The sequence below is a fragment of the Dromiciops gliroides genome, chromosome 3 (assembly GCF_019393635.1).
Source record: "Dromiciops gliroides isolate mDroGli1 chromosome 3, mDroGli1.pri, whole genome shotgun sequence".
NCBI lineage: Eukaryota > Metazoa > Chordata > Mammalia > Microbiotheria > Microbiotheriidae > Dromiciops > Dromiciops gliroides.
In genome coordinates, this window is record NC_057863.1 from 69166533 (window position 1) to 69189013 (window position 22481).

The following is a 22481-nucleotide window of genomic DNA, read 5'->3' on the forward strand; positions in this document are numbered from 1 at the left end:
GGTTCTTTGCAGTTTAAAACCCATCCAGACAGAACCTTGAGAAGCTTTCAAAACCTATGCAATGTAGCTTCAATATGCTCACTCCTCCCACTTTTATCCTAGATGTCCTGCCCACCTCCATTCCACTCCCGCCATACCTGAATGAGAAGTGTCAGAGTGGCCCTGGGGGGTCTCTGGGGGTGAAAAGAACTTTGGGGGTCACACAGGAAAGCAGGCTTCAGCACATAGCCACAACCGCCATTCTGACCAAAGAGCCCATCACAGAGGTCCATCTCCAGCCCTGCCGTCTGAATGTTGAGGGCCACTTGACAGGCGGGGGGGGGGGGGGGGGGGGGGGGGGGGGGGAAGGGAGCAATTCAGCTTGAGGTCCACAGCCCAGTGACCTGCCTGGCCTCTCCCCCAGGCTGTCTCTGCCCTTGGGCCTCCTTTCAGTCTGGTCCCCCTGGCCTGTCCCCAGGCTGTCTCTGCCCTTGGGCCTCCTTTCAGTCTGGTCCCCCTGGCCTCTCACCCATCTGGCAGCCAGCATTCCATAGCTCCTGGGGGATGTAATTGGAGGAATCTGTCCTCAGACCACTGGGATACACTCGACTCAGTTGCCATGCGTTGTGTTGCACAAATTCATTCCCTGCAGGAGGAGCTGGGAGTGAGGGGCGGTTGAACTCTCCATCTGCAGTAGTGTCAGTACCTCTCCCCTCCCCCTCCACTCTGCTCTTCCCCCAACACTTGTCTCAGTAAGACCCCTCTAAGTTAGTCTCCCCAACTGCTGAAACCTGACCCTCTGTCTCCTTTTCTTGGATATCCTTCAGCTGTCTTTTGTTTGGCCACCTGCCGACCCTGCCCCGCCAACTCCCCGATTCTCCCTCCTGTCTTCATGCTCTCAATCCCTCTTCGTCCTTTGGTGCCCTGGTACGTATGCCACACCCAGCCTATCCCCCTCCTCTAGCTTTTGCTCTCGTCCTAACCGGCCTCCTTGACCAGCCGCCGGGCCTTTGCCTCAGAGAAAGATGACGTCTCATAGAGGCGGTAGTGAGCCTTCGAGTGTGCAAAACTTCGAAATGGAACACTCTTCAGATAAACAACCAGGGCTGATAGGGCTGGACACAGCGTGGTCTTGGATTTCTAAAGAGAAGAAAACCGGTGGTAGTGGAAAGGGCCAGAAAGGAAGGAGAAAGAATGTCCCCTCATGCTAAGGCCCTCCCACCACCACCACTAGTCTCCTCCCATCCCTTCCCTCCCCACCTCACCTGCTTGGGCAGGAGAGGGGACCCAGACATGGGACCAAGGGCCTGGGGCCCAGTCTGACAACACACAGACGTACACAACAGCCGACAGGACACAACCTGGGGGTGGGAATGGGAATAAATGCAGCCTGGATACCCTAATGGTGTCGGTGAGATCCACCATATGCTTCTGAGTATAGAAGGTCAGCCTGTGCACATTCATTATGCATCAGTTCTCTGGCAATTAAGAATTCTAATGGGGGGGTGGGGGGTAGGGGAGAGAGTAGAGACTGAAAAGCAATGGGGAGTGTTTCCCTTTTAAAATATATCAATGTATCTAAACTTTGTATCTCCCCCAGCCAATGCCTAGCAATGTTCTGCACCTAGTAGGTGCTTAATAAATGTTGACTTTTAAAAGCCCTTGCTTAAGTGTATGAGTCCAGATAGTTGTTAAACTTTGCATCCTGGGGACTGCAGAATGATGTCTTTGGGTATGCTTTTCTAGAATTCCCATTTATATTAAACACAAACAATAAAGTACCTTACCAACTGGATAAGGTCTCATCGGAGCAACAAAGGAGATATATAGAGACTACGTACAGACAGACCCAGATCTAAACCTCTAATCGTGAACCTCAGAGGGTTCCACCAATTGCACACTTTCCATGTCTTTTCTGACTCCCCTTCCCCACCTCAGCAACCTGGCTGTGGTTCATACACCCAGTCCCCACCTTCTCATACCTGGAAGGCCATCCTGCTTCTTTCCTGCCCAAGTATTTTTCTTCTCTCCCTCTAAACTTTGCTCAAAACTCACTTCCAGAAAATTCTCCTTTCCTGGCTTCCTTGGACAATAATTCTAATTGCCCAATCACAGCAGAAATAGCTCAGTGTTCTCTCTTGTGCACAGAAATAGCTGTGTTCTCTCTTATGTGCAGAAATAGCTCAGTGTTCTCTTTGGTGCACATATATGCATATAAATGACACTCCTCTAGGTTTTCCATCATGCCCATCAATTTCCTAAGTGTGTTATTTCCCCCACCACACACATGCACACGTGCACACACACAAACACAATTAGATAAAAGCCCCTTCAGTGGCACATTTTGCCCATTTTTCTCTGACCCTCTACCACCACTCTACTATTGCACAATTGAGCAGTGATAGTGTCTGACACAGATCCAAGGGACCCTGCAGCCAGTTTAAAACCACCTCAAGCCCCACCTTCTCTTTCCTCTTGTCCTCACTTCGGACCGTCTCATCGAAGTCCAGCACATCGGGCTCCAGTTCTGGCTCGGGCTCCTCCTCTTCTTCAGGCTCTTCCAGCTCCTCAGGGTCCCCTGAAGCCTCCCCAAGCTCCTCCTCAAGGGTCCCTATCTTCTTCCCCTTCAGGAGAATCTTCCCTCGGAGCTCCTGACAGCATAAGAGGAAGGGAGATGAGGTGAGGCAGACTCCAGACCTTTCTACTCTGGGACCAACCTGAATTGTTCCCACCGAAGCTCCTCCAGGCAGAAGGGTGCATGCATCTGCAGATTACCCCACAGTGGGAGACTGGCTACTCAAGCAGAGCTGGGAGCAAAGGTCTGAGCCACCTTAGGGTGAGGACATCTAAGCGGGGGGGGGGGGGGGGGGGGAATCAGTGATTTGGAGTCACAGGACTTGGATTTAATTCAGGAATTCTTAATCTGTGTAGATTTCAGGGGGATCTGTGAAGTTGGGGGGAGAGAAATTGCATCTTTATTTTCACTAACTTTGGGTTTCCTTTTTCATTCATTTTATATATGCATTCAAAAAACATTATTCTGAAAAGGGAGTGATAGGCTTTTGCCAGACTACCCAAAGGGTCTATCACACACACACACACACACACACACACACACACACACACACACACACACACACACACGAGTTTAAGAACCCTTGGTCTAAAATCTAAAAATCTATGATCTAAAATATATTTTTTAAAGAAAGCTTCAATTACTTTATTATGAAGCATTTCACTTGTGTTTTTTGTTTTTTGGGAGGGGTGAGGCAATAGGGGTTAAGTGACTTGCCCAGGGTCACACAGCTAGTAAGTGTTAAGTGTCTGAGGCTGGATTTGAACTCAGGTCCTCCTGACTCCAGGGCCGGTGCTCTATCCACTGCGCCATCTAGCCGCCCCATATGATCTAAAATCTTAAAGCTACAATCTATTTATTGAGTCTCTTGGCTAGGAAGCTGGGTCTGAGAAAATATGGGGCCTAGGAAAAGGTGGGGGAATAAGGATACCTCTGGTGATGGCAGTTGGGTGGGCAGGAGCCCATCCAAGGTGGTGTTGAGCAGTCGCTCTCCCAGGATCTCTGTCAGGTGCTGGGCAATGACCTCTTGTTGTTCCCAGCTACAATGATTCTCCAAGGACACTATGACTGGGAAGTCCGATGTCTGGATCAGGGAATCAATACTGGTTTCAGATGCTGGCTTCAGACCTTTCAAGAGATGTCTCTCCCCCACCTACCCCACTCCCCAATCCCCTAACATTTGTTAACCCTGGGGTCTCTAGTTTCTCAGTCCCCGCCTAGCAAAGGCTTCCCCAGATGTCCTCGGCCCTTGAATGTAGCTGGTCTGCATACCCCTTAGTATAACACACTAGATCTTAATCTAAATCCCAAAGATTACTCTCTTGGTGAGTAAAATCCTTAGGCCCAGATTGGTAAAGGCTCTTCAGGATCTTTGAAGCCGGGCTTAGGAAATCCTAGACTTTAACTGTGGAAAGTATGGTGCCATTCACCTCATTGAATTCTTTCCATTTTATAGTCGTCTACTTAGAGGTGACCCTGGGTTCTCAAAAGTATGCCAGAGGAGTACAAGCAACTGCTCTGAGTGCGACCTCAGCCGCAGACTGGGTCGGCTTGCAAAGTACAGAGAAGAGGCTCACCAGTGTAGATTGGCCGCTAGGTGATTAATCCATTGGAAGGGCAATTTCAAGGTCCCCATTTCCCTAGTCCTTCAGGTCTCTATCTAGCCCTTTCTCTCCCCAGTCCTTAAGTCTTCTTCCCTATAATCTGCTCCCTTCCTCCCTGCCTAAAGGACTCCACAGTCTTATCTCCTTATCTCCCTACCACCACCCCTGGCTCCAGCCACTCTTTTTTTTTTTAATTTTTGACAGTGTTTATAGACAAAATGTCAAGAACAAACAATGCAGCTGCCACCTAGTTTCCACTTAATTTCTTCATAATGTGACTGTCAGCTGTGGCATTCGCGAAGATACTTCCAACAACCACATGGGTACCCCAAAGTCTATGGCAAATCACTTTGCAGCAGCCTAGATCATCAACAGAAACCCCCAATTGTCGATAACATTCATCTGTTTCAAAAAGAGTGTTGCTTGTGTACGGTCCAAAAAATGCCAATCCAGATGATGGATCAATAAAGTCAGCCCAATAACCTTCAGTAGAGCATAGCAAATTTCTTTAGCACCATTTATAAACTTTTCCAACAGCATTTCTCTTTCCTTTTCAACCTCCTCACTCCATATGGTCATATCATTTTTGGTTTTCTGTGTTACAGTTAGTAGTACCACTGGTTTGCCAGAATTCACTTCTGGAAACATTGATTCAAAATCTCTTCGAAGTAGCTAGCTCTGGACATGTCTGTATTACACATTCTACTTTGGCATTTTCAAAATAAGTTTCTGCCTTGTTAATGTCCAGTTAGTTGTTCAACAGGTTCATCACTGTCCTCATATTCGTTTATATACTGTGCCATCACAAATTCATGCATTTCACTTGATAAAGGCTCTGCTAGAACATTGGGCAAAGTTTTATGGACTGGACTTTTCTTTAGCAAAGTTGTCCCATGGAGGTGATGGTCAAAACCTATGTTCCCAGGGAGCTGAAATCTTTGATGCTGGGGCCCAAATGGTCCCATTGTTTCATCTGGCCACACAGTTCTTGAACATATATCTGGGGGCACAGTAGCTACATGAGACTCATCTGAACCTGAAGATCCAGCAGTGGAAAAAGCATTGGGATTTACAACCCTCCTGACTAAAGAGTAAAATCCCGGTGCATATGTAACCAGCCTGGCTCTGTTACAGAGCACATTGGCCATTTCTGATGAGAGGAAAATAACAAAATAATTTTTTTCTTTTATTGCTTTTTTCCCCCTTTCCTAAATGGCAAGTTCTTCTTGAGTTCTTGCCGCGATCCCCACTTTCTCTCCAGCCACTCTTTGTTAAAACCTTCCTGCCTCCCTTGAGCCCAGTCTTAGCCTCCTCACCTGAAAGGCATACTGGGCAATTGTGGCCACCACATCTTGGAAGGGGATCCGAGAAGTCAGAGTGTGTCCGTGGTAAACAATTGGTTCCCCACTGGGTCCATCCCATACATCCACTTCCACACAGCGACATCCCCTCTTCAGAGCCCTGCAGGACCCCTCCAACCCCAAAGGCATGAAGGGTCAGACAAAGCCTTGCCCATAATAATTATCCCTCACATTTACATTAGGTGTTTGTAGCATGCAAAAAGTTTTCTTTAGTATTTTCTTCTTTGATCCTAACAACAATTCTGTGGGAGGGGTGGGGGAAAGGGGTTAGTTCTGTTTTAGAGGTTATGTGACATAAAGTTATTATTGAATTATGTGACTTCCAAAATCGAATAAGTAGCAGAGCTGAGATTCAAACCAGCTCTCCAATAATAATAATAATAAGGCTAGGGCCTTATGCTCTTTCCAATAGACTAAAAATGTTTGTTAAACAAACGAACGAACGAATGAATGAATGAGTTACGGGATCATGGAATTTTAGAATTAGAAGTAACCTCGGAGATTATGTAGTGCAATCCTCTAAACACTGAGGTCTCAGTAGGTTAAGTGACTTATCCAAGGTCCCACAGCTAGTAAGTGGCAAAGATGGGATCCAGACTCAATTTTTCTGACTCCAGATCATTCCCTGCCCTTACTGACACCTCCCAGATTCCATGACCACATCATGAGGTTCCATTAACTCCATGATAGAGAGGAAAGGGACTCCCTCACCCACCCACAGGAACTCCACCGTTCCCAAATCTGCCAATATCCCATGGACTCTCTGCTCTCCCCAGCTCCTTCAATCTCTCTACACCTTCATTCCATCCCTCTCTGAGGTCCCCAGGAAACTTCCTTCTTCTGCTCCACTAGATCCCCCGGGGGTCTTTTCTGCTATCTCAGCACCACCCCATGCTTCACACCGTATGTAGCCTTCCACGCTGCTCTGTCCTCGAAGCTGATCCCCCAGCAGGTAAGTGTTGTGTGAGGAGTGAATGAAGTAGTGATTCAGTGGATAGCTCATGTCCTGGTACACAGGTCGGCAGGCTGGAGAGAAGATATCTCCATCCAGGGAACAGAGATAAGCAAGGAAACCATCTATGGTCAGTACATGCCGCAATTTGGCTGTGGAAAAAAAGGGTGGCAGACAGGAATATCCTGTCAGTGTCTGACCTGAGAACACAGCTCGGCCCCGTCCCCATCCCCTGAGTGTCCACCACCCCACCCCACCCCCAATCCTAGACTCCCTAGCTAATGCTTTAACTTCACCCATAAACAAAGAAAGGGATATGGAAAGAAGAAAAGTAAAGCTCAGCCGCTGGAAAGTAACAATGATGGTGAGGGATTACTCTTGGGCTGGTGACTACTGCCTGGGTCCCTGAAGGTCCAGTCAGTTGTCACAAGACAGGAGCAATATAGATTGAGGCAGAGCTGAAGGAGCCTCTGCTTTAGGGATTAATTCAGGGGATCTTCACCTTTTTTGTATCAGAGTCCCTTGGGTAGTCTGGTGAAACCTTGAAACCCCTTCTCAAAATCATGTTTTTAAGTGCATAAAAACAAAATAACATTTTTTACAAAGGAAACCAATTATATTGAAATATGATTATCGAAGGCAGCTGGGTGGTGCAGTGGATAAAGTACCGACCCTGGATTCAGGAGGACCTGAGTTCAAATCCAACCTCAGACACGACGCTTACTAGCTGTGTGACCCTGGGCAAGTCACTTAACCCTCATTGCCCCCAATATATATATATATATATATATATAATTATCCAAATATTTTAGAAACAGGTTCATGGACCCCAGGTTAAGAACTGCTGGATGGGACAAGATGACTTTTGGGGGTAGGGGCAGGGCAATGGGGGTTAAGTGTCAAGTCAAGTGTCTGAGGTCAGATTTGAACTCAGGTACTCCTGAATCCAGGGCTGGTGCTTTATCCACTGCGCCACCTAGCTGCCCCCTGACTAAATGACTTTTGGGGTCCCTTCCAGTTCTAAGATCTCAGTAAGGTTGGAGCTGAGGGGTGAAAAAGGGGACAATGGAGTAAGAACCTCTGAGTATGCATCCCATCAAACTCATTCCCCCCCACTTGGGAATTCCTGCCCTATCTATTTTACAAACCATGTTCCATCCCAGCCCCCAAATCCTGATCAAGAAATGCTCATTCTCTAGGAAGCCTTTCCCCCATTCTTTGGTCATTTTCATGTCAAAACTCTCTGGCCTATAGAAGAAGAGGAGGAGGAGGAGGAGGAGGAGGAGGATGACGACATTATTAACACATTCATATAGCATGGTAAGGTAAAACAACATAGCATAGGGAGGCAGCAATGCCAGCAAAAGCACTAGATTTGAAGTCAGTGGGGACCTGGGTTCAAATTCTTATTCCTTTCTATGTCTGTGATCTTTAACAAGTTATTTCTCCTTTCTGGCCCTCGGGGTCCTTATTTGCAATAATATAAGCCATAAGTCTTATGGACTCTGTATAATAGATACATTGGAGGAAGAATGGACCTCAACAGTGTTGAAGTCCAATCCTTTCATTTTACAGATGAGTAAACTAAGGCTGAGGCTCAGGGTCATACAGCATAGTGACAGAACTAAGTTCATGGGACCCAGCTCTCTTGATTCCTAGCCCATGGGTCTTTTCACAACATTATTCAACTGGAATGTCATGTCTTCCCATCACATGTATTACTTTGGGTTTTTTAGGAATGTTTGTTTTGTCTCTCCCCTTAGCGAACAAGGACCATGTGCCCTTCCATATTTCGCTTCCTCTTCAAATAGCTATTTAGGGTCTACATGAAGCAAAGAGCCAGTGCCCAGTGGGTTGAAATGATGGTGTGTCTACCTATCATCCTATCTTCCATTTATGTCAATGACATTCATTTGACAAACGTGTTCAGTGCCCTACTGTGGGCATGGGACAGAAGGAATAGAATAGCGTGAACAGAACTGACATATTCTACATCCATCAGGGCACTACTATTTGCTGTCAGTCATTCAATCAATAAATATTTATTAAGCACCTACTCTGTACCAGGCACTGTGCTAAGTGCTAGGGATATCAAAAGAAGGAAAAGATAGTCATTTCCTTCAAGGAGCTCACAATCTGACAATTTTCTGTAACTTTCCGTTTTATTATTCTTCCTTTCATACCCTAAACTTGAAGACAGTAATAGATACCTATTATTCCCCTCTATTAGCAGGAAAGGAGAAGCCTGGGACTGAGGCCACCTGGGTCTAGCATCTAGTTCTTACCCAACATAACTCTGATGCTCACACTATTGTCTATACTTCCCCAAAGTAGGATCATAGATTCAGAACTAGGGGAATTTTAGAAATCATCATATACAACCTCCTCACTTGGCAGATAGGGAAACTGAGGTCCATAGTCAGGAGATGATTTAACAACAACAATAGTTAGCATTTATACTTTACAAATATTAGCTCATTTTATCCTCACAACAAATCTGGGAGGTTAGTTACTATTATTATCTCCATTTTACAGATGAGGAAACTGAGGCAAACACAGGTTAAGTGTCTTGTTTAAGGTCACATACATAGTCAGTAGCAGAGTGTACATTTGAATATAGGTCTCAGAACTTCAAATCTAAGTGCTGTGGACCAAAGAGGGAAGGATCCCAGATGAAGTAGGAAGACAAAGAAGGTTTGGGGTATAGATTACAAATGAAAAAATATCATAATCGCCAATCTACATCAGCCCAAATCATCTCTAGTCAAAGCTCAGTCCAGTGTTGAACTCAACAACCAAAGGTAGATGGGGAGAATATGGAGAAAACACAATGGAAAACAAAAAAAGACAATTTAAAGCTGGGAAGTGAAACCATGTCATTTGTCTTTGAGAAGAGAAAGCAGGGGAAGCATCATGGCATGATGGAGAGAAAACTGACCTCTGAGATATGAATTCAAGTACTGGCCACTAGGGTGCGGAGTAGATAAAGTGTTGGGCCTAGAATGAGGAAGACCTGAGTTCAAATTCAGCCTCAGACACTTGCTAGCTATGTGACCCAGGACAAGTCACTTGACTTCTATCTCAGTTTCCTCATCTGTAAAATGGGGATAATAATAACACCTACCTTCCAGAGTTGTTGTGAAGGTCAAATGAGTTATTTGTAAAGTGCTTTCTAAACCTTAAAGTACTTCATATATGCTAGTTGTTGTTATTATTATTATTATTATACTGAATGTGTGAGCCTGGGCAACTCACTTAACCGCTGTCTGCCTCAGTTTCCTCATCTGCAAAATGAGGGGATTGATTTAGGTGATTTCTAAGCCTTTTTCTGCAATGAATAGAGTGCCAGACTTGGAGTCAGAAGACCTGAGTTCAGATCCTGCTTCAGACACTTACTAGCTGTGTGACCCTGGGCAAGTCACTTCACCCTGTTTGCCTCCGTTTCCTCGTGTGTAAAATGAGCTGGAGAAGGAAATGGCAAACCATCTCTGCTAAGAAAACCCCAAATGGGCTCACAGAGAATCGGACGTGAATGAAATAACTGAACAAAGAGAAACTCCTTTCTAGACCTAGATCTGTGTTTCCATGAATAGTTCTGTGGTAACCACTCCTTCCCTGAAGATTAAGTCAATTTCATAAGCCATAGTTCCCAGAGATAAGATGCCAGGATTTCTAGCCAATCCTGGGTTAGATCTATGCTTCACTCTCTAGCATCTCCCACCTTCATCCTGTTCCTGTTCTTCCTCCTCCCCTCCCTGCACGCGTACCACTGTCCGATGGCTCATAGCGAGCAATCAGCTCCAAGGCGAGGTCGGAAGCATTGTCTCCCTCTTTCTGCTCTTCACGAAGGAAATCCGCAAATTCCAGCAGCGTCAACTTCTGGCCATCCTCGGAGAGGATTTCAAACAGCTCCAGTATCTCTGAACGCTGGGTCAGGGCCCGATAGAACTCCACAAATTCCTCTCCTTCCAACATCCCCGACTCCGACTTGTCCGCAGCCTACAGGGGAAGTTGTGAGGATGGGGCTTTTCGGGGATCCTGTTCTCTATTCCCTCAGTTCGCCAACCAGGCACGTAGATAAATATCAAACATGTGACATAATACCAGCTCTTTGTTGTTTAACTTCCTCTATGTCTTATCTCTCATAAGACAAGGTATGTATATGTCTTGTCTTCAATATCAATTAGTCAGTCAATCAACACTGATTAAGCACTAGGTACTGGGGACAGAAAAAAAAGAGGCAAAAGACATGCCATGCCCTTAAGAAGCTCACATTCTGTTGTTGTTTGTCCTTCATTCTTGAAGAGGACCATGACATCAAGGTGATGTCATGACTTGCACTGAATTGGATTTAAGTGAGGCAGAGGCAAGGTCACCAACCTCACTCTCTCCTCCAGAACCATATGGGTCTAGTGGCAAAATAAACATTAGGACAACTGGAGATAGCCCCAGATATATAAGGCAAGTGGGCTTAAGTGACTTGCCCAAGGTCACACAGCTAGTAAGTGTCTGAGGTGAGATTTGAACTCAGGTCCTCCCCACTTCAGGGCCAGTGCTCTAACCACGGTGCCACCTAGTTGCCCCACAATCTAATGATGTTACAAATTCCTTCATGGTAGGAATTGTGCCTTAGACTTAAAACATCACAGAAATTAGAGCTGGAAGGAAACTGGTAGATCAACTAGCCAAGGGGTTCACCCTAGGAGCCCATTATGGAGGCTGTGGATTTATTGGAAGGATTTTGGGAATCCATATGTAAATACATAAATAAGCAAACACACCTCCTGTAGACTGAATAATGATAATAAAGATAATAGCTAGCTTTATAAGACACTTTGAGTTTACAAAGCACTTTATATACATTATTTCCATCCTGATAACAACTTTGGGAGGCAGGCACTTTATTATCCCCATTTGACAGGTAAGTATACTGAGACTGGGAGAATTTAAGTGATCTGCACAGATTTGGTATGTTTTAGAGGCAGGGTTTGAATTCAAGTCTTCCTGACTCAAGGATAGTGTTCTGTCTACTATGCCACTTAGCTGCCTCACACACATATGGAATAGTTATGTATGGCTTTTTTCAAATGTATACAGATGCTTTTTGGGTTAATAATATACAAATTAATTTTAAAGCATCATTAGAATAATAGTATTCTGTATTTTCCCAAACAATGGGAAAATACCATATGGGGAGGGGAATCTGTGAAATATTTTATCATCAAAAATGAGTCTTCATACTCAAAAACATTGGGAATCATTGATCTAGCCCAGTTCTAGGTGGTTCTTTATATGCCCTCCCCCTATGGTGCCTAGCTAAGCAGACAGACATTTAATAAAGAGTGAATTGGGGGGCAGCTCGGTGGTGCAGTGGATAAATCACCAGCCCTGGATTCAGGAAGACCTAAGTTCAAATCTGGCCTCAGACACTTGTCACTAGCTGTGTGATCCTGGACAAGTCACTTAACTCTCATTGCCCTGCAAAAAAAAAAAAAGAACAAGAGTGAATTGATAGAACAACTAATTGATATCAAGGGGTGGCTTGAGCAATGGGGCCAACTGGTTGATTCCTTTCCATCCTTCCCCCACCAGACACACACCTGGAAGAGCTGGAGAGCATGCTCAGGGTTCATGTCTACATTCATCAACCTCAGTAATCGCTGCACCTCCCGGAAACTCATTCTTCCGTCCTGGTCTTTGTCCCCCTGCTGAAACCAATCACTCAGCCATCTGCATCATGGTGAAGGAAAACCCATGGAAGGGGTTGTGTTTTAGCATGAAGGATAGATGACCTAGGGAGCCCTGAAATGATTCCATACTTTTTGACTTCTAATCAATAATTTCTCATCCTGAATACCCCAATCCTACCCTGGATCCGTAGCATATAAGGTTCTTTGAGGCTTCTTTGAACTAATCTTTGCTTCCTCCCTTTCCCTCCTCTTCTTCTGAGTGAAAGACACCCCCTAAAGCCCCTTTTATTATTTGACCCTGGGCTCCCATCGTGCTATGCTCTGGTGCCCATCTCTGTTATTTACACATCATAGGACATCCTCATACTTGGCTAAAGTCATTCTCTCTTGATCTGCCCAGTGCCTATTCCCTTGCTCTATCTCTGTGGCTTCCTTTAGTTCAGCGGTTCTTAACCATTTCTTTGTAACATGGGCTCCATTGGCAAGCTGGTGAAGCCTTATGGGCCCCCTTTTCCAGAATGTTTTTATGTATAGTTTGTGTGTGTGTGTGTGTGTGTGTGTGTGTGTGTGTGTGTGTGTTTTGTTTTGGCCGGGCAATGGGGGTTGTGACTTGCCCAGGGTCACACAGCTAGTAAGTGTCAAGTGTCTGAGGCCAGATTTGAACTCAGGTCCTCCTGAATCCAGAGTCAGTGCTTTATCCACTGCACCACCTAGCTGCCCCCGGAATAATGTTTTTAAATGAAGATTACAAAGGAAACCAAACATATTGAAATATAGTTATCAAAATATTTCTTTAAAAAATTCATGCGACTATTTTCACTTTTTTTGGTTTCTTTTTTCCTTCATAGTTTTCCCTTTTGTTCTGTTTCTTCTTTTACAACATAACTAATGTGGAAATATGTTTAACATGATTGCACATGTATAACTTATGTCAAATTGCTTGCTGTCTTGGGCAAGGAGGGAGTGAGAAGATTTTGGAACTAAAAATCTTATAAAAAATGACTATCAAAAAATTCATGGAGGCAGCTAGGTGGTGCAGTGGATAGAGCACCGGCCCTGGATTCAGGAGGACCTGAGTTCAAATCTGGCTTCAGACACTTAATACTTACTAGCTGTGTGACTCTGGGCAAGTCACTTAACCCCAATTGCCTCACCAAAAAAAAAAAAAATTCATGCACCCCAGGTTAAGAAACCTTGCAGGTGATAGAGCAATGGATGAGCAGATGGATGGATGGATGGATGGATGGATAGATGAATGAGATAAATAGATGGAAAGGTGGATAGTTAGACATAAAGATGGATAAAGAGAGGGATGGATAAATAGGTAGATAGATGGACAGATGGATATCTAGCTAGAAGGACAGATGGATAGAGAGATGAACAAGTAGACAGAAAGACAGACAGACAGACAGATAGATAGATAGATAGATAGATAGATAGATAGATAGATAGATAGATAGATAGATAGATAGATTGATGGGTGGGGTGTGGGGGGTAGATGGATGGACAGATAGAGAAATGAAATAGACAGAGGAATAGATAGATAAATGGATAAAGGAACAAATGGATAAAGAGAGGGATGGATAAGTAGAGGGATGGACAGATGGATGGATAGAGAAATGAAATAGACAGACAGATAGAGGAATAGATAGATAAATGGATAAAGGAACAAATGGATAAAGAGAGGGATGGATAAGTAGAGGGATGGACAGATGGATGGTTAGAGGGATGGATAAGTAGATAGAAAGAGAGATAGACAGGGCACTCTGTATACTTCAGTACCCTTGGACATTGCTACACTACATATACTCTATGATTACCTTCTAAGCCCTCCTCACCACCCCTACTTCAGCCCAATCCCATCCTAATCCTGGTCTCTGATGTCCCATCATTCCTCTATTCTGTCCCTGATTATCTCATGCCATTTTCTGGACTTCTCCCACATATACAACTAGCCTCAGTGGAAGGATACTTGTCCATCTTCTCCTGTTGGTCCATGCTAGTGATAATCTCCAGCAGGCGCCGAAGCCCTTGCACCCAGCTCTGTGCCTCCTCGACGCTGCCTGCCACCAGGTCCAGGTTGGGGCGGCGCCCATGGAAAACAACTGTGAAGCCATGCTCTAGGGGGATTTCATCCGCTAGGCTCCGCAACAGTTCTGATTCATGCCCCTCTCGCACTGTCTCCACATCTGAAATGGAGACTGAAAATGGAGTGGAAAGAGCAAGACAAAGAAAGGAGAAAGAAGGAAAGTCAGGATGTTGTTTTGGTTTGGGGTTTTTTGTTTTTTAGTTTGTAAGCTTTTAAAGTCAAGGACTTCTTTGTGAGGTCTCAGAGAATCTTAGAAATGGAAGGAACCTCAAAGATCATCTAGCCCCCTTGTCTTTAAGACCCCTTTATATTCCTAAAAATTATTGAGTACCCCAAAGAGCTTTGGTTTATGTAAGTTATATCCCAGAACTCTGATGGTAAATGTTTAACAACTGGCTCTCCAAGAAGAAAAATGTACCAACAACACTCTTTGAAGTTTTACATGCATAATTTACATTTCCTCCAATACTTTCTTAAGTCTAGATGACCAATAAAACAACAAATAAGTCCTAATTTGTAGTTTGCCAATTTCAGAGGTGTAAATATTCACACTGATAATTTAACAATTGGCTCTCATGGGGGAAGCTAGGTGGCGAAGTGGATAAAGCACTGGCCCTGGGTTCAGGAGGACCTGAGTTCAAATCCGGCCTAAGACACTTAATACTTACTAGCTGTGTGACCCTGGGCAAGTCTCTTAAGCCCATTGCCTCTCAAAAAATAATAAAAAAGCAGTCATTTAAAAAAAAAACACCAATTGGCTCTCTTGAGCGGGTATGAGCCAGCTCCAGCACACCTCTGGTTATATCTATCAATATATAGCATATTAGGTATTAAAATTGATAAAATTTAAACATCTGTATTAATTCATTAAAATGATAAACCCATTTCATGTTCATCAATATTTTTATGAAAAGATAACTCTATTTCCTAAGAATATTAGTGATTAGAGTGGTATTGTTTTACATCTTTTTGCATCTCTCTTTAGTGTCTGGCTTAATGGAAAACAGCGAGATTCTCACGTCTGCTTCCATATTCACTCTGTTGTAAGATACAGTTTTGGTGAAATAGATGAAGAAAAATTGGCCTCACATAGTTTATTTGGTAAAGGGAGGAGTATTTTAATAAGCAAATAATGCCTTAGTATTATTATGAAGGAGGGGCAGTTATTGGCACAGTAGATGGAGAGTTGGGTCTGGAAACTCTTTGTGACCCCATTGGGTTTTCTTGGCAAAGATACTAGAGTGGTTTGCATTTCTTTCTCCACCTCATTTTACAGATGAGGAAACTAAGGCAAACAGGATTATGTGACTTTCCCAGGGTCACACAGCTACTAAATGTCTGAGGCCAGGTTTGAACTTAGAAAGATTAGTCTTCCTGACTCTAGGCCTAGCACTCTATCCACTAGGCCACCCAACTGCTACAGTTTAAGAAATTCTTATTGAGCTCAATTCTCCAATTCCAGTTCTGCAAGGGAGAGCATTAATCATTAGCTTTTCCTGTCCACCAGGGAACCAAATTATTTGACTCTTCAGAAGATACTTGAGATTGGATCTTATTCTTGACTTTAAATGTTAAAAGACCTAGAAAGCCTTCAGTTTGATATGAGAATTGCCTGTTTATGAGAAAATGTGGATGAAAATGAGATAGGACGAGAAGGCATGCTGGATTGCTGTCTATTCTGCTAGAGTAAATATTGATATTAATGATATAATAGATCTAGGGGCAACTAGGTGGTACAGTGGATAAAGCACCGGCCCTGGATTCAGGAGGACCTGAGTTCAAATCTGGCCTCAGACACTTGACACTTACTAGCTGTGTGACCCTGGGCAAGTCACTTAACCCCCATGGCCCCGCAAAAAAAAATCAATAATAATAATAAATAAATAGATCTATTGTTATAAAGTATGTCCGAGCTACAGGTCAAAAGATGACACTTGGAATGATGAGATCATGAGATTCTAGAACTGCTATAATGGACTTGGCCAATGGTACTTATAAAATGTTGGCATTTATTTCAGGTTGAGTGTTTAGAACCATATAATAAATGATGACACCTTCCCCAGTCCCAGCTCCTGCCTAGGAACACAGTGATGGTGTCAAAATCCCAGAGGGGATACACAGGCACAAATATAGTCTCGCTTGCTCAATGGATGCTCTTCGAAGCCCCTGATTTCTGTCCCCAGCACTTAATCCCCAGGCTGCTTCTGCCTCTTAGTGTATTTTCTCCCTTTCCCCACCCCCTCCACAGTCACTCACAGCTGGGTTTGGTTCTTCCACCGGCCTGCCGGGCATACCAAACAGTCATCCCATCATCCTGTAGTCTGTAGTATCTCTGTTTCTTCCAACTTCGGGATTTGACCTTGCGTAGCATAGACCCATTCTGCATCAACAGCAGATCATCATCCAGAGGCAGCCCTGCAGGTGGGGAAAGCATTGTGACAGAAGAGCTGGTTAGGGGATTGGAGGGGACTGTGTAGACTGCTCTAGAACGTCACCACCTCCAGTAATGTCTCCTGCCTCCCCATATCCTCCTCTCTTCCCGTGGATACTCACGAATACTATGCAAGGGCGACGCCATGACTGTCACTCCCAGATGATGGCACCTGCTGGGGCAAGAGGGAATGTCAGACATTGATTGGGGTTACCTTGGAGGTCACACATAAACAGATAATCTCAGAGGCCATGGAGCCCAATCTGTTCTGAATTAAGTATTTCCTCCATGACAAACCCAACAAGTAGATATCTACATGAAGATACGTGAAGATATGATGACAGACTTTGTGAAATAATATAACTACAAATCTACACGCACTCTTAGATTGTTAGAGCTAGAGCGGTCCTTAGGAATTATTGAATCTGTGGATGCATATATAACACCAAGACTTCACTTGTGTTACACCTAAAGGGTGGAGTGGATAGAGCCGGTGTCAGAAAGACCAGAATTCAAATTGGGCCTCAGACACTTGCTAGTTGCGTGACCTTGAGCAAGTCTCGTGACTTTACCCTGTTTGCCTCAGTTTCCTCATCTGAAAATAGGGATAATAATAGCACCCACCTCACAAGGGGCTGTTGTGAAGATAAAATGAGATAATTATTATAAAGCACTTAGCAAACCTTAAAAAAAACCCACTATATAAATGCTAACTCTCATTATTAAGAAATATTTGGGATAGTACTCTATTGTAAGAAATGATGAACAGATTGATTTTAGAAAAACATGGAGGGGCAGCTAGGTGGCGCAGTGGATAAAGCACTGACCCTGGATTCAGGAGGACCTGAGTTCAAATCTGGCTTCAGACACTTGACACTAGCTGGGTGACCCTGGGCAAGTCACTTAACCCCAATTGCCTCAAAAAAAAAAAGAAAAAAGAAAAGAAAAACATGGAAAGACTTGCATGAAATAATGAAGAGTAAAATGAGCAGAACCAAGAGAACATTGTACACAGTAATAGCAATATTGTTCAAAAAATAACTTTGGGAGGCAGCTAGGTGGCACAGTGGATAAAGCACAGGCCCTGGATTCAGGAGGACCTGAGTTCAAATCCGGGCTCAGACACTTGACACTTATTAGCTGGGTGACCCTAGGCAAGTCACTTAACCCTCATTGCCCCACCCCTCAAAAAAAAAGAATAACTGTGAATGACTCAGTTATTCTGATCTACCTCCAGAGAAAGAACTAATAAATAGAAGTATGCATAGTATGGTTTTACATATATAGATACCTATATACACAGATACACATATCTATACATATATACATGTGTGAGAGAGAGAGACAGAAAGAGATAGACGCAGAGAGAAATGGTGGTCTTTTCTAGTGCTGGACAGGAAGAGAGAGAAGGAAGGAGACAGCTCAGAACTTAAAATGTAAAAAAAATTAATTTAATTTAATTTGAAAAAGAAAAATATATTATAAGTGTCTTAGTCCAAAGTCCTTGGACTCAGTCAAAAACTAATTTGTATTCTTTGAAGAGGAGATTTTATCAGTTTCAGGAAGGAATCTTTATTTCCTGAAATTAGGAGATTTGGTCTTATTTATCTCTATCAAAGAAGAGTAGAAATGTCTTTAATTACATTAGGAGAAAGATCTTTTTGTTCACCTTTGACCAAATTAAAAGGGGAATAGCTGAAGGAGTGGCTGGTTTTAGTTGTTTTTTTCTAAGAGTGCACCATCAATAACATTACTTTAGTCTTGTTTCAGTAAATCAAAAAACCTTGCACTTAACCCCTGTACCTTTTTGGTTTATTTTGGCATGGAAGTACCTTTCGTTTTAATATGTCCATAGAATGTGGGGCAGCTAGATGATATAGTGGATAGAGTGCCAGGCCTGGAGTCGGGATGACTCATTTTCATAAGTTCAAATCTGGCCTCAGGCATTTACTAGCTTGGGTGAACCTGGGCAAGTCACTTAACCCTGTTTGCCTCAATTCCTCATCTGTAAAATGAGCTGAGAATGGAAATCGCAAAACACTCCAGTGTCTTTGCCAAGAAAACCCCAAATGAGGTCACGAAGAGTTGGACACAACTGAAAAATCACTGAACTAAATCTATAGAATGGAAATGGAAATTACCTGGATGGCAGAAGAATTTCGATAAGCACTGGGAACTTTGCCAATTTGGACCTCTCTCATAGCAGGAATGCTAGTCTAAGAATAAATTGTCTCTGAGAGATTTTGGCTAAGTTTTTCTTCTTTAAGTCCAACACCCTCATTTTACTGCTAAGAAAACAGAGGCCCAGGGTGGTTAACCGGACTTGCCCAGTGTCGTAGGATTCTTTTTTTTGGGGGGGGGAGGGGGACAATGAGGGTTAAGTGACTTGCCCAGGGTCACATGGCAAGGCAGTGAGAGAACAAGAAGTGGAACCCAGGCCTACCAAGTACTAATCCAATCTCTACCTTAAACTATTTTCTGAAATAGATGCAGATCTCTCAACCTACCAGTCTACTAGTGCTATTTTTTTTTTTTTTAGTGAGGCAGTTGGGGTTAAGTGACTTGCCCAGGGTCACACAGCTAGTAAGTGTTAAGTGTCTGAGGCCGGATTTGAACTCAGGTACTCCTGAATCCAGGGCCGGTGCTCTATCCACTGTGCCACCTAGCTGCCCCCATACTAGTGCTATTTTAAAAAGGAAATAAAGTTAATCTAGCATAATTTATTTTTATTTTTAGTAAACCCATGCTAATTCCTAGTGATCTGTTCTTCTACTACTGTGTGCTCACACTTCATCTGTGTAATAATCTGCTCTAAAATCAGCCTGGGGATTAATGTCAAGCTCACTGAGAAATCGTTTTCAGGCTCTGCTTTTTCAAAATCAGGACTTCCTCCCAGGTCTGGTATTTTGGCATCTGTCCACTACCTCTCGGAGATCACCAGGACATTTCCTCTGCCTAAAGTTTCTTCAGTCATCTGGAATCTAATTCATCCACACCTAGAGACATGAATCATTTAGAATCTAAGTGTTCCTTTGTTTGGGGCTTCAAATGCCTCTTTTAAAAAATATATTGTTATTGATATATCTTGTTTTTGAATCACCTTTATTTCTGAATATATCCTTTCCTTTTCTCTACTCAGCAAGCTGCCTGTGCCTTGTAAGAAAGAATAATAAAGAAAAAGGAAAAGAAAAGAAGTTCAGATAAATGTAACTAGCACATGGCGTAGTAGAAAGAATGCCAGGCTTGGAGTTAGAGGACATGGGTCACTAGCTGTGGTGGCATTGGTCAAGTCACTTTTTAAGTCCCTGATTTTCCTCATCTGTAAAAGGAGAGGGTCTAGCTCTCTCTAAAATCCCTCCAAGCTCTCACTCTATGACCTTCCAGTCAGTGGAATCTAATAGGATAAATAGTGCTCCACACCCATAATCTCCTAGCTCTGCAAAGGAAAGATCAAGATGTTGCTGTTTGTTGTTGTTGTTCAGTCGTTCAGTTGTTGTTGTTGAGTTGTGACCCCATTTCGAGTTTTCTTGCCAAAGATACTAGAGTGGTTTGCCATTTCCTTCTCCAGCTCATTTTTACAGATGAGGAAACTGAGGCAAACAGGGTGAAGTGACTTGCCTGCAGTCACAAGGTACATGTCTGAAGCTGGATTTGAACTCAGGAAGATGAGTGTTTCTGATTCCAGGCCTAGCATCTATCCACCATGCCACCTAGCGAGGAAGGGCTCAATTTTCTTATCTTTGAGGCCAAGCTTGCTCATTAAATACTTTTATAACCCATGTTCTGCTATGCTTTCCCAGATGAAGACTGAAGTAATACAGAGTGGGGAGAGAAGGAAGCCATTTTATATATTTTTTCTTTCTTTCTTTTTTTTTTGTGGGCCAATGGGGGTCAAGTGACTTGCCCAAGGTCACACAGCTAGTAAGTCTGAGGTCAGATTTGAACTCAGGTACTCCTGAATCCAGGGTCGGTGCTTTATCCACTGTGCCACCTAGCTGCCCCCATTTTATATTTTTTAAATGCCATTAAAAAAACTATTCTCGAGAACAGAAGAAATTTGCCCAAATTTCACTGTTTTAAAAGGGAACGAGTTAGAGGTCTAGGAACCAGTAATCAATTTCCCTTCTATTCTGTGTTCTATGCCTTCTTACACCCAAATGCCCAGTGGTTAGCCATGTAACCTCCAGCCAGGCTTTGCTGCTCTTGCCCTTCCTTAGTCTGGATGGAGAACAGCAATGTACCCTCTGACAACCAGTCAAATTAGCCTTCACCTGAAATGTACTTCCTTCTCACCTCTGCCTCCCAGAATCTTCCATCAAGACACACATCTCAAGAACCACCCTCTACAGAAACTTTTTCTGATTTCTCCCCTCCTCTCCTCAAATTGCTAATGCCCACCCTCCCCAACTACCTAGAATTTAACTGGTTTGACTTTATTTTGCATTTATTCTATATACTTTTGGGAATGTAAATCCCTTGAGTAGACTTGTTTCATTTTTTTGCATTTGAATGCCCAGAACCTAGCTATCATGGTGCCTCACCCATACCTAACACCCAGGGCTGGGACTCAGAGCATTCCTTTAGAAGCCTTAGTCCCCTTTGATTTCCTCTGAGTTTTGTAAACAGTCTAGAAATTGGAAGGTAAGACAAGTGGCTCAGCCCTCACAAAAACAGATTTCTTTCCTGGTTTTCAAAAGATCCCAGAACTGGCCAGAGCTGTTTTCCCAAGGCTGGTGATCTCTCCTTCCCTTCTCACCCCTGCCAGACATCTTATCCCAAGGGCTGGGGTCTGACTGCATGCACCACTTCTCTGTTTTTAAATTCCCCTTTTTGTGGCACAAGAGATGTAGCCGTTGTTCTCATCTGAAAGGTGGGACCCCCCCACTTTATCCAACCATGAGAACCTCACAAAAGACAATGAAATGGAGACAGGGTCAGAACAGGTCACTGTATCTACTGTCTAGCAGTTGGAGGAAATAGCTTTGATCTCCCTTGTTCAAACTTCCCTAAACTAGGGCTTCCCTATCTCCATCTCAATCAGGGTTTTACCTGTGTTCAAGTAAGATATGATCATTTGTGGCAGCAGTTTCATTTAGAAGAGGACTTTGATGGGTTTGTTCTTGAGACAAGAAATATGTTAGTTCTCCCCCTGGCAAAGTCGGTATCTCAAGCCCAGAATGGGTCTTCCCCTACTGGAGAGCCGATGAGACAAACCCAAGACTCTTTCTAGGAGTGACAGATGCGCTTTCATTATCTTCACTCCCGAAGGGGGACATCCCCAGAGAGCTGCATTTCATTAAGTTTCCTTCTGTGAGAGTCCTCCTGGAGAGAATTCTCTGTCTCTCTGGGTGACTCTTAGAGCTGACCAGCTGCTGAAGATGAGAACTGATCTAGGCCACTACTGCTTTCTTCCCCCACCAGATGGACACCTGCCCTCTCCAATTGCAACTCCCCTTTCTTAGCCCCATCAATTCGCATGTAACTCTTTTCCAAAAGCAGTCCCAGGTATGGCACTTAATTGCTATTTGCCTCAGTTTCCTCGTCTATAAAATGAGGGAGGGTAAAAGTAGCACCTCCCTCCCAGAGTTGTGAGGATCAAATCAGAGAATATTCGTAAAGCTCCTAGTGCAGTACCTGGCTCCCTAGTAAGTATTATATAAATGTTGTTTATTGTTGTTGATGTTGTTATTATTATTATTGCCATGTGTTAACCGCACAGGCCTGCTCCCTGACCCTAAATTCCTGTCCCATAGTCTCATTTCCTATCTTGTCATTCCTCATATGGTGACAGTCATTTCAC

At 43.7% G+C, this 22481-nt stretch overlaps 1 protein-coding gene and 1 pseudogene across 1 annotated transcript in view; both read right to left on the minus strand.

Annotated features, from left to right (window-relative positions):
* Positions 1-22481, minus strand: part of PLCD4 (phospholipase C delta 4) — a 30861-nt gene that overhangs the window by 3304 nt on the left and 5076 nt on the right. Inside the window, exons 2-13 of the mRNA XM_043993109.1 lie at positions 16804-16853; positions 16507-16665; positions 14134-14362; positions 12072-12201; positions 10239-10470; positions 6422-6623; positions 5475-5619; positions 3486-3638; positions 2442-2630; positions 963-1119; positions 509-625; positions 138-304 (exon numbers count right to left, since the gene is read on the minus strand). Of these exons, the coding sequence (XP_043849044.1) occupies positions 138-304; positions 509-625; positions 963-1119; positions 2442-2630; positions 3486-3638; positions 5475-5619; positions 6422-6623; positions 10239-10470; positions 12072-12201; positions 14134-14362; positions 16507-16665; positions 16804-16828 (1905 nt within the window). The 5' untranslated portion in view covers positions 16829-16853. The remainder of the gene's footprint in view (positions 1-137; positions 305-508; positions 626-962; positions 1120-2441; positions 2631-3485; positions 3639-5474; positions 5620-6421; positions 6624-10238; positions 10471-12071; positions 12202-14133; positions 14363-16506; positions 16666-16803; positions 16854-22481) is intronic.
* On the minus strand, positions 4387-5464 carry LOC122746965 (annotated as a pseudogene).